General features: G+C 38.8%; 1 protein-coding gene across 3 annotated transcripts in view; it reads right to left on the bottom strand.

Annotated features, from left to right (window-relative positions):
- Window positions 1-13,736, bottom strand: part of BCLAF3 (BCLAF1 and THRAP3 family member 3) — a 48,166-nt gene that overhangs the window by 11,526 nt on the left and 22,904 nt on the right. For all 3 annotated transcript variants that reach the window (XM_081327629.1, XM_081327631.1, XM_081327630.1), the window contains exons 5-9: window positions 8,520-8,698; window positions 7,817-7,925; window positions 7,392-7,455; window positions 6,704-6,819; window positions 3,331-3,445 (exon numbers count right to left, since the gene is read on the bottom strand). In XM_081327629.1, coding sequence (XP_081183755.1) covers window positions 3,331-3,445; window positions 6,704-6,819; window positions 7,392-7,455; window positions 7,817-7,925; window positions 8,520-8,698 — 583 coding nt within the window. The remainder of the gene's footprint in view (window positions 1-3,330; window positions 3,446-6,703; window positions 6,820-7,391; window positions 7,456-7,816; window positions 7,926-8,519; window positions 8,699-13,736) is intronic.

Below are 13,736 nucleotides of genomic sequence, written 5' to 3'. Positions count from 1 at the left end.
TCTTGAAAAGCTCCAGTGTTGAAGCACTCACCACTCTGGGAATATAACAGTAAGAAAGCACTCAAATACACACTACACAGGATCCGTGGTGCAAACAGGTCTCAGTCCAACATATAGTGGCAGGGTATAGAAGCAGGCAGGAACAGGATACACTGAATAGCACAACTAAGTAACTGGCATAGAGTACAGGGACATCTGTACAATATATATATACCAGACCCTCCCAATTACAACTGGAGATTCCACAGAAAATCATGGAGAATTACAGGTCTAACTAATATCCCATGGCAGGGCTTTTCAACCGGTGGTTTTCAAGCGGGGATAGGGAATGATGCTTGGCAACTGATTCATATTTATGACGGTCACAGTGTCCCAGGGTCACGTGATCCTGTTGTGTGACCTTCTGACAAGGAGGAAGCCAGATTCACTTAACAACCGTGTTGCTAATTTAACAACTGCAGCGATTCACTTAACAAATGTGGCAAGGAAAGTCATAAAATGGGACAAAACTCATTTAACAAATTTTTCACTTAGCAACATAAATTTTGGGCTCAATTGTGGTTGTAGGTTGAGGACTATCTGTATACCCACTTACCACACTTTTAATGGGAAACTTGTGCCTGTTTCTCTGACATTAATCTTTGCACTGTTCTATCCCCTCTCTCCTTTTGGTTGACTCAAAGAAGCTGATAGGTGATTGTAGGGGCTTTGGAGGGGGTGTGTGCGGCTTCTGCACTTGAAGTGGGGGCATGAGGGGGGAGAAAGAATCAAACCTGATTGACAGGGAGCATAGTAACCCTGCCATTACTCCGCAGAGGGCAGATCCCCATCATCCCCGGCCTGGCAGGGGACTTTCTGCCCCACCGCTGCAGACAAAGGTAGGCTCCAATGAGAAGGAGGAGGAAGAGGGTTTAAGCAAGCTTAACAACCGGAGTGGAGATCCCCCCCAAAACATGCTTCGTGGGTAACCACCCAGCACAACAGAAGTGACCAAAACCTGCTGCAACCACCCAGCAGATGGGGGGGGGGAGAGAAATAAAAACCAAACAGCCCCCCCAATTCTCAACAGAAATGCTTACAACAACGAGGTCATCTTGCTTGGCTGGTGGTTTGAGGGGGGGAGGGGGCAGCTTCACACTCCCCAAATGTGTCCTGTCACGAAAGCAGGATGAAAACTCGGAAAAATGACCAGGAAAAAAGGTTTAAAAAGAAGAGTGTCTTTTCTGAACAAGAAAAAGAAATCACATCCGCATCTAGCTCTTGGGGGATGGAATGGGGGATTTTTATTTTTTGCCTCATTTTGCTTTTTTAAAAAGACCACCCCCCCAACACCAGAAGTCGCCCACCATCACCATTCACCTGCTGCACCCCACACAGACCTAAATCCCTTCTTTCTCTTCCTTTGAAATAAACAACTTCCCCCCCCAATCCTCCTGTTTCTCCCTTCTGAATTACAATGAAAGAAAGCCATTTTTTTCTTTTGTGGTCTTTACATATTTAAATTACTAGAAGGAAGTGGCGAAGCAAACCATCACGAGACACTCTTCTGTTTTAACCTTTTTCCCTTGTCGTTTTTTGGAGTTTTCATCCTGCTTTGGTGTGAGGGAAGCGTTTTAGGGGGTGAAGCTGCCCTCTTTCTCCCCCTAAGTCACAACCGAGCAAGACACCCGCCTGCCCTCCTGCGCTCTTCCTCTGTTCTAGGTTTTCGTTGCTGTGAGCATTTCTGTTGAGGATTAGCAGCAGGGGTGGGGGTGGGGGTGTTTGGTTTTTATTCCCTCCGCCTGTCTGCTCCGTGGATGCAGCAGGTTTTGGTCAGTTCTGTCAGGCTGGGAGGTTACCCATGTTTGTTTTGGGGGGGATCCCAACTCCGGTTGCTAAGCTTGTTTAAATCTTCTTCCTCCACCTTCTCCTCAATGGAGCCCCCCTTTGTCTGCAACAGTGCAGCAGGAAGAGCCCTGCTGGGCTGGGGATGATGGGGATCTGTCCTCTGCAGAGTAGGGCAGGGCTCCAGCTGATTGGTGCTTCTTCTGGGCTCAGCAGATGCGCCAGGATCAGCACCGAGCTCCAGTCGGAGCCTGGCGCTGATCCTGCCCTGACAGCCCCAAAGAAGCGCTGATCAGCTAGAAAGTGGTGCTGATCCTAGCTCTTCCACTGAGCCCCGAAGAAGCGCCGATCAGCTGGAGCCCGGTGCTGATCCTGGCGCTTTTGCTGAGCCCTGACAGCCCTGCAGCTCCAGGCGTTTATCATTCAGGCTCGTGCAGTGCTGCCACCAGTTCAGCTCATTCCCTTCCCCCGCTACTTCTCTAGGATGGTCGCGTACCACCTGTCATGTGTCAATGTACCACCGGCGGTATACGTGCCACCAGTTGAAAAGCTCTGTTCTATATAATAGCTTTGGAAATTCATAAGGGAAAAAAATTCTTGTTGGCAAGGATAATCATGTTTACTGTTATTAAGAGGAAGAGATGATTATAGGTACAAGAAAAGAGGACTATTAGGAACAAACAAATGTGACTTTGTTTAAATCATGAGTTTCATTCTTGTCAACAGTTTTTTCATGGAATCTCTGTATTTCACTTTTTAAAACCTGATAGGATCTTCCTTTTATTGAGCCAAATAGAAAAAGTTGCTAGAACTGCTAATTTAGCCTGTTTCTCTAGCTGACTGAAAACAGCCAAACCATTTTAAAAAAAAATTCTCCTACTCTCTCTGCTTCCCTTTCCATAATCCCACATTATTTTTCCAGTCTATGTCTATAGATTCTTCATCTACAAATGATATTATGCCTTTCTGCCTTATTATGTTCTGTTTTAAATTAAAAATACTAAAATCTATAATCTAACCTAATTTATTCTGTAACAACTCTATTTAGGGTGTGAATTATTTCAAAATGTGACACACAATTTGAAGTGTTTTTTGGTAGAAGGAAAGATATGCAATGCAACTAATTCTGTATTTTCTGTATAAAATCTTGTCAAGTTCATTTTTGTACCTATTTTTTAGCTGTTCGCATATTGTCCTAGAAAAAAATGGAAAAACCTCAATTTTGTTTTTTGGTCTGTGATACAATGTGCAAGTAACTTAAACTTCTGCACTTTTTTCAAATCTCTAAAGCTGAAAAGACTCTTTGCCTCTTGCTTTAACCCATTATTAAATGATAAACTAAAAAAGTTTTAATTGTATTTATAATTTGCCCAAAGATTATAGGAATCTGGGCAGTGTATAATAGTAAATACAAAGAAAGGTGCAACAAAAACATCACAATGAAAGCTCTGTCAAAATAAATGGAATTGTGAAAGTATTGTACATAACTAATTCCTAATAACTTACCGTGTATGGTTTCTTAATAAATTTTCTGAAAGGCTGACTTGGGAATCTAGGTGATTTCTGGTATTTGTATGGTTGAGCATTCTGAAGTTTTGCAAAGCTACTATCCTGTGCATGCCTAAACAACAAAATATTTCAGCTTTTATCAATTTAAATAAATGTTTTAAATTGGCAAAGTAATACAAAATTTAAATTAAACATAATTTATGAAAACTTTGATATAGTCAACAGTCATCTGATATTTCTAACAAACATGCTAATCATAAAGTATCTTTGCTCATACAATCTTCCATATGTTGAAACTAAATACATTATTATTTGCAGATTATCAAGCACCATTAAGTATTTGTGCAAAAACTATACTAATATTTATTCTCTTCTGAAAGTTCAGACAACTCAAAAAACCAAGTTTTCAAGTCCCTACGAAATGAGCGAAGGTCGGGGGTGGTCCTAAGCTCCGTGGGAAGCTGGTTCCAAAGGGCCGGCGCACCCACAGAGAACGCCCTTCCCCTGGGGATAACCCGCCGGCATTCCTTAACCGGCGGTACCCTAAGAAGGCCCTCCCTGTGGGAGCGCACAGGACGATGGGAAGTTGATGCCGGCAGCAGGTGTTCCCTTAGATAATCCAGACCCAAGCCATTTAGAGCTTTATAGGTCATTACCAGCACCTTGAATATGTTGGGCTATAGTTTCTTTTTGTGTGAAGACTGATGCAAAGTATGTTAAGCAGGTCTGCTTTCTCCCTGTTGCCTGTTATTACATTGCCATCTTTTCTCTTTAGTGGGTCTACAGTTTCCTTGACTTTTTTCTTGTTGTTAATATGTTGGAAGAAACCTTTTTTTAAATTATTCTTGATTTCTGTTGCAAGTCTTTGTTTGTTCTGAGCCTTTGTTTTCCTGACTTCATCTTTGTATGTTCTGGCTGTCTGTTGATAATTGGCCTTCGTTATGTGCCCCTGTTTCTATTTTTTGTATTTGTCCTTTTTGTCTTTCAGTTTGTCAGAGAAATCTTTGTGCAGCCATGCTGGTTTCTGCTTGAATTTCTTGTTTTTCTTTCTCAATGGTATTGTGCTGTTCTGGGCTTTTATGATTGCATTGGTGGGAACTGTGGTCCATGACACCCAAAAGACATTAGTTTGGGTAAGGCTGGATTAAATTATAAAAGAGCAGATGAGAGGAAGTAGAAGCAACAAACACTTTCCATGTCTCCAACAAAATAATTGGGGGGGGGGCAGTTGACTCGGCCTTTTAATTTCAATTTATGCCAATTCCTCTTAACTTCCCATTCAATCCAAAGAGTTCTATTATCAGCTGGATTTTAGGGAGGGGAGGCAGCACAAATAGACCACAAAGCCAATCTGTGAGTTTGCTCTCGTCTGCCTGCACACCACCTCCCTGATGCAGTATGTGTGTGTAAGAGAGATCCCCTTTTTGTAAGTTTGCTTACTGTTTGCAACGCTCCCTGTTCCCCAACGTTTGCTTCCCTGATTTCTCTCTCTCTCTCTCTCTCTAACACACACACACACACACACACACACACACACACACACACACACACACAAACCTCTCCCTGCTTTCTCCCCCTTCTCGCTCTTTTCCTTCAGCTGCATTGAATGGAGTGGGAGGAGGTTAAAAAAAAGAGGGGGGGGAGAAAATCCAAGTAGAATTTTTAGCCATAGAGGATATTCAACCTCAGGATGGAAAGACTTTAGAACCTCTCAACTTTGGAGCTGAAAATCCAAAGAGTTCCAATGCCCTCACACACTCTCTGTAATAACCCTAGCCACACTGTTGCTTCCTCCCCAAGCCAGTAGGGCCTGAGGTCTGCAACTTCCTGCCAGCTTCCCCAATGACCTGATTGTGGGAAGCTAGCATGAAGTTGCCTCACCTAAGACTGGAGCATTCACTTATCAATGGCAACTGCCTGGATTGCCATTGCTAAGCAAAACAGTCACATTTTATGAGAGCATCATTTAGCAACCAAAATTTGTGGTTGTAGGTCAAGGACTACCTGTAATGAGAAAACAGATCTTGGGTGTAAACAGCTTATTGAACATGTTGCTATAACATCTGCTATAAAACCAATAGCATTTTAGAGATAATAAAAAGCAGTACTGAAAATTGAGGTGCCAATTATATAATGCCATTATATAAATCATTGGTGCTATCACATCTGGGCTATTGTGTGCAGCTTTGGCCATCACATCCCAAAGAGGATGCAGTGGAGCTAAAGAAGTTTCAGAAGAGGGCAACTAAAATTTATCAATATAAATATGATAAATAGAAATTTACATTTCATTTCAACTAAAATGTACTGAAAAGTAACATGAATCTTTGTTTTGGTAAATGTAGGCAAAAGTTTAGATGGATATAAGACTATCCTATCTCAGTTGCTTGCATTCACATTATTATATGGCTGAGGTCTAAATAAAACCAAGTATCTCCTGAAAGGTGGAAGCAAAAATGTCTAATGAAAAATGAGCTAGTTTTGAAGAGCTGGGAAAAATGTTTTTTCACAGAGGAAAAGGAGTATCAAAAATAAATGGGCACTGTCTTTGGAAAAAAACCTAAATTGAAACATGATGGGTTCTACTCTGTGATTCCTATCTCAAATTTTATTCATGCCGCCAAAATTAAAAAAAAAACCCATCTGACTATGCAGGTGGGAAACAACTATTCCAAACCAGATATGAAAGAACAGAATGACTACATAGTTTTGTACACAATTAATCTGAATGCATTTTCTTCCTCAATTCCCAATATAGTATATTTTTTTAATCCCATTTATATCCCGCCCTTCTCTGAAGACTCAGGGTGGCTTACAATCTAAAGCACAATGTTCTTAGCAATAGCCTTCATTCTATGTATATGCCTGCTTATTAGGGCTTTCGCCCCCCCAAGCAGCATTTTTACAAAGTCAGTTTATTGCCCCCAACAATCTGGGTCCTCATTTTACCTACCTCGGAAGGATGGAAGGCTGAGTCAACCTTGAGCCTGGTGGGATGCGAACCTGCACTAATTGCAGGCAGCTGGTGTTACTTAAGGAGGCATTACAACCAAACTAGTTCATTTATAGTCCATAGTCCAAACTATATCATGTTCGTACAACTTATTATAGTGAGGAAATCAGGGGAAGGAAAAGAACAGGAAAAAGCTGATACTAAGATCAACATTAATTTAAATTACAGTATCTTCTAGTAATAGGGTAGAAAACGAAGGAACACTATGAATTTTTATCTGGATTATGATATTTCATTTAAGACTGCAAAGGGAAAAGAAAAAGTAAGTTCAAGATGCACATCATGAAAATAGCATTAGAATGTAATAATGTGACTATCGTATTTCAACTCCCGATTATTTCTTTTGAAAACATCTACCTTTGTGGGATATTAACGTAAAATATATTTTCATCTTCATTCTCCAGTCTCTGTTTTCTTCTCCTCTCTATGTCATGTCTTAAATCATTTGGATCCTCTAGAACTCTCACAACATTCTAAAAATATAATAAATGGATTACTGAATTAAATTTTTTATTTTTTTCACCTAACTTTAATATAAGACTGGTATTAGAATAAAATAAAGCAAAAAGTGTTACATTTCACAGAAATGAATATTTATTCAATTTCTATATCTCAAACCAATTGACTCTGAGCAGCGAACAATATTACAACAATTAAAACCATAAAAACACAAAAACAAGAATTGTCATAATAATTACAGTGAAATAAACAACACAATCAGGTAATGGGACCTCTAACAGGACATTATACATTAGAGTTAGTTCAGTAAAAAATTCTCATTCAACTATTAAAATCAGTTTAGCAAACTTGAAATTCTCAGCCAAATCTACCTCATATGTTTGAAGACAGAATTACATCCATTTCAGCTCTTTGGGAGGCAATTAGAATAATAAATGCATTTCAATAAAAAATAAAGATACAGTATTGTTTCAGTAAGGTAGGGTTACATGCTGAACAAATAAACATTTCATGGATTCATTAAAATAAGAAACTTTATCCCATTGCTGAAAATTTGTTTTTTTCATTAGGAGATAAATATACATACCTGTCCAGACTCACACGAAATAGCTCGTTTGTTCTTAAGTTCTGCCAGAGACATATCAATCCTCCTAATGACCAAATTAGTATCAATAAATTATATGGAAAAATGTAACTACAACAGACACTAAATTACACAAAATATACTTGAATAATGCATCTTGTTGGGGGTCTACTTTAGTTTTTTAAAATCTCTAGGTCCATGTTGGTCATGGTGCAGGAATGCATTTAGACCATTTTGAATATGAATAGAAAGGGTAGGTCAGATATAATTAGATCATAGAAATAATTGGGAAGAGCCAGAAAATGAGCCAAGAAATGTTCATAGTGGAAAAGGCAGATACCACATGCTGGATATATCTTAAGTTTGCAGAATTATTTGTTGTTTAACCAACCAAAATGAATTTTATGGGTTGAATAAATTTACCTTACCTGTGAATCTCTGGATCCAAATATCTTTTAACTTCATTTGCCCCTGATATATCTTGTATTTTTGAGAAGCGCTCATTTAAAGTAAGGTCAGAAGATTTAAAATAATTTGCTGTGAAGACAATGAAGAAAAAAAGCTAATTCTACAAGCAGCAATATCATGGTTAGCAACTGAAATCTCCACCCTGAAGATTGTAATATCTTTTAACCCTTGTAAACTTTAAAGCCATATATATTCCTTCATAAATTTGTAATGGTAGCGTACAGCATGCTCTTATTTTATTTCAATATAGCCTTCAACATCTACTCAATAATCCTTTCATCTCAAGGGGCCCACATAACTTTTACTGTTTAGGCAACCAAGTGCAGAAAGATCAAATTGATATACACTAATCTCAAATTAAAATTTTGTGTGTATTACACTTCTGTGCCCATGGTGTTTCTAAAGTATTAATTTGATCTATATATGCATGTACAAAGCCATTATATCTGAACTTCAATTGTTAAAAAAACCCCAGCACCTCTAATTTAAAAAGTGAAATAGTCTTTCTTGAATTTTTGGTAATAAATCTCATACTATTTTATGCAACAGCTACAACATTTCACATGCTTGGTTTACCTGGATTAATGACATACAAAATATTTTGATTACTAGATACTGATGATACCACATGGAAACAAGATGTTTTTAACTTTCTGTAACCACCTTTAACTTGGTGGATAATTGTGATGATTTCCTGAGCAAATTCTTTTGATGGGTTTTGTTCTACCTTCTGCGTCACAGATTTTATATGTTCAAAAACAGGATGAAAACTTTCAGGTTTTTTACCAACAGCTACTAGGTCACATGATGTCTGCCTCTCCTTGATATGACCAGAACCTGCCCTGGAATAAATTTAGAAAAGTTTAGAAAATATTCTGTTAAAATAACATCCAAAGCATTTCAATAAAATAGCAATAGAGATTAAAAAAGGAAAATGAAGATTAATATAAGGATGGAGATAGGTAGGAATATTAATGATTCAATATACAAACGTAATATTCATATTTACAGCATTTCACTCTTCTTACTGCATTCATGCTTAATTTCATACACAAAATGCAGTTTTTGAATCCTCATATACAATGCAAAAGCATGAAAGTATTTGTGGAGCAGAAATACAGTTGCTTAGTCTTTCTCCATGTATACAGCATATATGTGAAATAGTGATAAAGTGTCTCCAGATTTGCTTAGCTATAAAAAATGTTATTTTGGTTTTTTTATAACATCAATAGAAAGCCAATCAGATTTGTGTATTTGTGACACCTAATCCTACTTTCAAGTCATATCAAATAACAACTGATCATAACTCTAAGAGTTATCTGATCTTTTATGTATGGCAGAAATCAGCTTGTTTCATTTTGCCTTAATCATACATGATTGTCAGATCGCCCACAACCTAAACCTCTCGACAGAAATAATCCTTGGTTCCATTTGTTGAGAAAGGTATAGTTTTATTAGAGATAATAATAATAATAATAATAATAATAATAATAATAATAATAATAATAATAATAATAATAATATAATAACAACAACTACTACTACAACCACCACCACCACCATCCTAATAATGAATAACAACAACCTACCTAATAATGAAAAATCCAGCAAAAGGGGCAACACCAGGCAACTACAGGCCAATTACCTCCTTACCAACAACTTTCAAATTGCTGGTATGGTAGCTGATGCAGTACAACAGCATCTAGTTGAAAACAATCTCTTTCTACCTGAGCAGAAAGGAAACTGCCCCAATAGCAGAGGAACAAAAGATCAACTCCTAATAGACAAAATGATCTTGGAAAACTGCAAGAAAAGGAAGACCAACCTGAATGTGGCATGGATTGACTACAAAAAGGCATTTGACTCTCTGCCACATGACTGGATAATCAAGTGCCTAGAAATAACAGGAGTCAGTAGAAACATTAGAAAATTTGTGCAAAGATCGATGGCACAGTGGAAGACACAGTTATAGGTCAATGGTGAAAGACTGGGAGAGGTTAATATCAAGAGAGGAATATTTCAAGGAGATTCATTATCACCACTACTGTTTGTTATTGCACTGTTTCCTCTGTCAACAATACTGAATAACTCAGGACACGGCTATCAAACATCAAAAACATCTGCCAGACTATCCCATCTCCTTTACATGGATGATCTGAAGCTGTATAGAAAAACATCATCTGAAATAGAATCGATGCTGAAGACTGTCCATATATATAGCCAAGATATTGCAATAGAGTTTGGCTTGGACAAATGTGCCACACTTACTCTCAAATAAGGAAAAATAGTGAAAACTGAAGGAATCAAGATGCCCCACGAAAATAACATTAAAAGTCTGGATGAAGACGATTACTACAAATACTTGGGTATCCTTCAAGCTGACAACATCAAGCACACTGAAGTCAAGAAAAAGATTACAGGTGAATACATCAAAAGAGTGAAGAAGATCTTAAAAGTCCAAACTCAATGGAGGAAATACTGTGAAGGCAATCAAGACCTGGGCAATTCCAGTCATTAGATACACAGCTGGAATAGTGGACTGGACTCAAGCAGAACTAAAAGCAATGGATAGGGAGACCAGAAAAATAATGACAATGAATCATGCCCTTCATCCATGCAGTGACATTGACAGACTCTATCTACCAAGGCAAATAGGTGGACGTGGAATGCTGCATGTACATCAGATGGTTGAAGAAGAAAAAATGGCTTTGGAAGAATATCTGAAGGATAATGATGAAGATGCACTGAAATTAGTATATCAAGAAAGCTTACGATTACTGGAGAGACCAAACTGACCTACAAGAAAGACCAAATGAAGAACAGAATAGAGGCATGGGAAGACAAAGCACTACGTGGCCAGTACATTAAAAAATAGCTGGGAAAGCAGATAATAACAAGACCTGGCAATGGCTAAAAGCAGGAAAGTTGAAGGAAGAGATTGAGGGACTAATTCTGGCTGCACAAGACCAAGCCTTAAAGACAAATGCAAAGTCAAAATTAAGAAAACAGCAACAGACAGTAAGTAAGTGCCGCCTATGCAAAGAAGCTGAAGAAACAGTGGACCACCTGGTAAGCTGCTGCAAGAAGATTGCACAGACCTCTCTACAAGCAGCGGCATGACAAAGTAGCAACAATGGTGCATTGGAAGATCTGCAAGAAATATCATTTGGTTGTAAGCAAGAACTGGTGGGATCATAAAATAGAGGAAGTCATAGAAAATGATAAAGTTGACTTCCGGTGGCGACGCGACGTCGAAAGACAGCCGTTTTCGGGCTGCCCGCTCCGCAGCTGTGTTTTTCCATCGTAAACAGTGCCGATCAGCTGTTTAGATGGATTTGAAGCCCCCTCCTCGGGAGAAGAGGAGGGGGTGAGGCCCCAGGTAGGGGTTGAGCTCTCCGGGGCCGCCTGAGCTGAGAGCTTGGGCGGCTGAAGGATGAGCCCCCCCGAAGCCTGGGTTGCTCCGAGCTGTGCAGCGCCTCTGCTCTGGGATTCTTGGAGCAGAGCCAGGCGTTAGCAACCACCCCTGCCAAAAGGAAATACTTTTGATTATCAAGATGCAGGCAGAGCGGTACAGGAGGTCAAGGTGAAGTGGACTCTTTATTTTTACTCTCTAGCTCAATGGATTTTATAGCTTTAAAGTGAAAGTGCGTAATAAGTGAAAGTGGGGGAAGATGGCGGCTAAAACTTCTAAAGCTCTTCGGAATGCGGGGTCTTCCCTGGTGCAAGAGACCTCATTGCAAGCTTTGCTTCCTCCTGCATCTCCCCCGGTATTGACGCTTAAGGATTTACAAGACGCTCTTGGAAAGCATGCACAATTGATGTCTGATATGATGGATGAAAAGTTGAAAAAGCTGGAGGAGAAAATGGAGGAGAAAATGGAGAAATTGGAGAAGAAGATGGAAGAGAAGCTGAGAGCAATGAGGGTGGACATCTTGTCTATGGTTGAATCCGTAGCTGAATGTGTGCTACAGCTGGATATAAAAGTGGAGGACCTCAGTCAAAAGAACTCTATATTAGAAGCAAAGGTATTAGAAAATGAAAATATAAGGGATAAAATGGACGAAGAATTGAGCCTTGTTCAGTATAATCAGATGCAGTATGCTATTAGAATTAGGGGTTTAAAGGAGAATGGTAAAGAAGATTTAAAGCAGCTGATTTCTGAGGCTCTGGAAGGGGTACTGGGCCAGTCAGCATCTGAAATTGAGGGAAATATGGACAAAGTTTTTCGTGTAAATTCATGGATTACAAGACAGAGGAAGTTACCCAGAGATGTGGTGGTCTATTTTACAAAGAGAGTAATTAGAGATGAAGTCATTCAAGCTGCTTATGATACTAATTTGGTAGTGGCTGAGCAAGAAGTTTTGGTTTTAAAAGAGATCCCTCCGAAGATCCTAAGGAGAAGGAAAGATTTTGCATTTCTAGTACAGGAACTTAAGAAACGTGATATTAAGTTTAGATGGGAGATTCCAGTTGGATTGGTGGCGACGCACGAAGGTAAAGGACATCGTTTGGTTACTGTGGCTCAGGCACGTGATTTTTATAGTAATGTGTTAAAAGCAACCCCCCTATCATTTTTGGAAGCTGCAAAAGGATACAGTGTGGGAAAGTTTCAAGATGTTGCAGATAGACAGACAGAGGACAATGGTGTTGGAGGGGATCAAGCCACAGTCTCATCGGTTGCTGCAGGAGGCCAGAAGATGACGCGTGCCGCCCTAAGAAGAGCGAGACGAGAGCAAGATCAAGACCAGCAGAAAGTTATGGAATCTTCAAAGTGTGCTTACAGTGAAGATGTAGGAGGAGAGCGGTCTAAAGAAGTTTTGGGGGTCATGACAGAGGTGCTCCAAAAGTTTTGGGGCGTTAAGATTGCTGATTAAATTTTTAGATTAGAATGTCAATGGAGTAAAATTATTATAGAGGAGAAAGAAAGTTTTTTTCCCCTCTTTTTTAATATTTTACACAATTTAAGATTGATGTTATTTGCTTGCTAGAAAAGTATATTAGGGTTATGGACTTAAACTATGTGTTGAACTAAGAGTGGGTATGTAAGCTCCTAATTAACAACAAGTTGTCTTAGAGATTGCCTAATTTTTTTTTTATATACTCTTTTTATTTGAACTTTTATTTGAACTTAAGGATGATTTGGAACTGTGAGACATTTGGCGTGATACATGCAAGAACTATTTTTGATTATAGTTTAGTTTGGTCGGAGATTATTAAGAGATAAGCGCTTTTGGTGCGTAACTGAGAATTTGTTTGGAAATTAGAGAAAGGTGGGAGAATGCAAATAGCAGGTGAAAGTTTTTTTTTCTTTTCCTTTTTTTTTGAAATTAATATGAATAAGGACTGGGATTAAGAAAATTTATTTTGAGTAAAGATCTTTTTCTGTTTTCCTCTTTTTCTTTTCTACTTTATTTGTAATATTAATATTGTTTGTACTCATTTTATATGAGCTAGAGAGAGACAGAATTTATAGTTTATTGTTGATAACATAGGGGTGTTTATGTTTGTTTTTTGATTTTATGCCCTGTATTTAGCTCTGGGAAGTCGGGGGGGGGGGAGGAGGGAGTGGGGGAGAGGGATAGGGGTGGGGGAGGGGGGGATTAAAGTCAAAATGTATTGTAAAACTTTTTAAATAAAAAAAAAAGAAAATGATAAAGTTAAACTGCTCTGGGACTTCAGAATTCAAACAGACAAGCTGCTGCAACATAACACCCCAGACTTAACAACTACCGATAAGAAAGACAAAAAAAGTCTGGATAGTGGACGTGGCAGTGCCTGGAGACAGCAGAATAGACAAGAATGAACTGGAGAACATAACAAAATACAAAGACCTACAAATAGAAATAGAAAGACTGTGGCAAAGGCAAGCAAGGATAGTAC

The sequence above is a fragment of the Vipera berus genome (assembly GCF_964194415.1).
Source record: "Vipera berus genome assembly, chromosome: 4".
NCBI classification, from domain to species: domain Eukaryota; kingdom Metazoa; phylum Chordata; class Lepidosauria; order Squamata; family Viperidae; genus Vipera; species Vipera berus.
The sequence above is the reverse complement of the archived record's forward strand: the minus strand, read 5'-3'. Positions and strand labels throughout refer to the sequence as shown.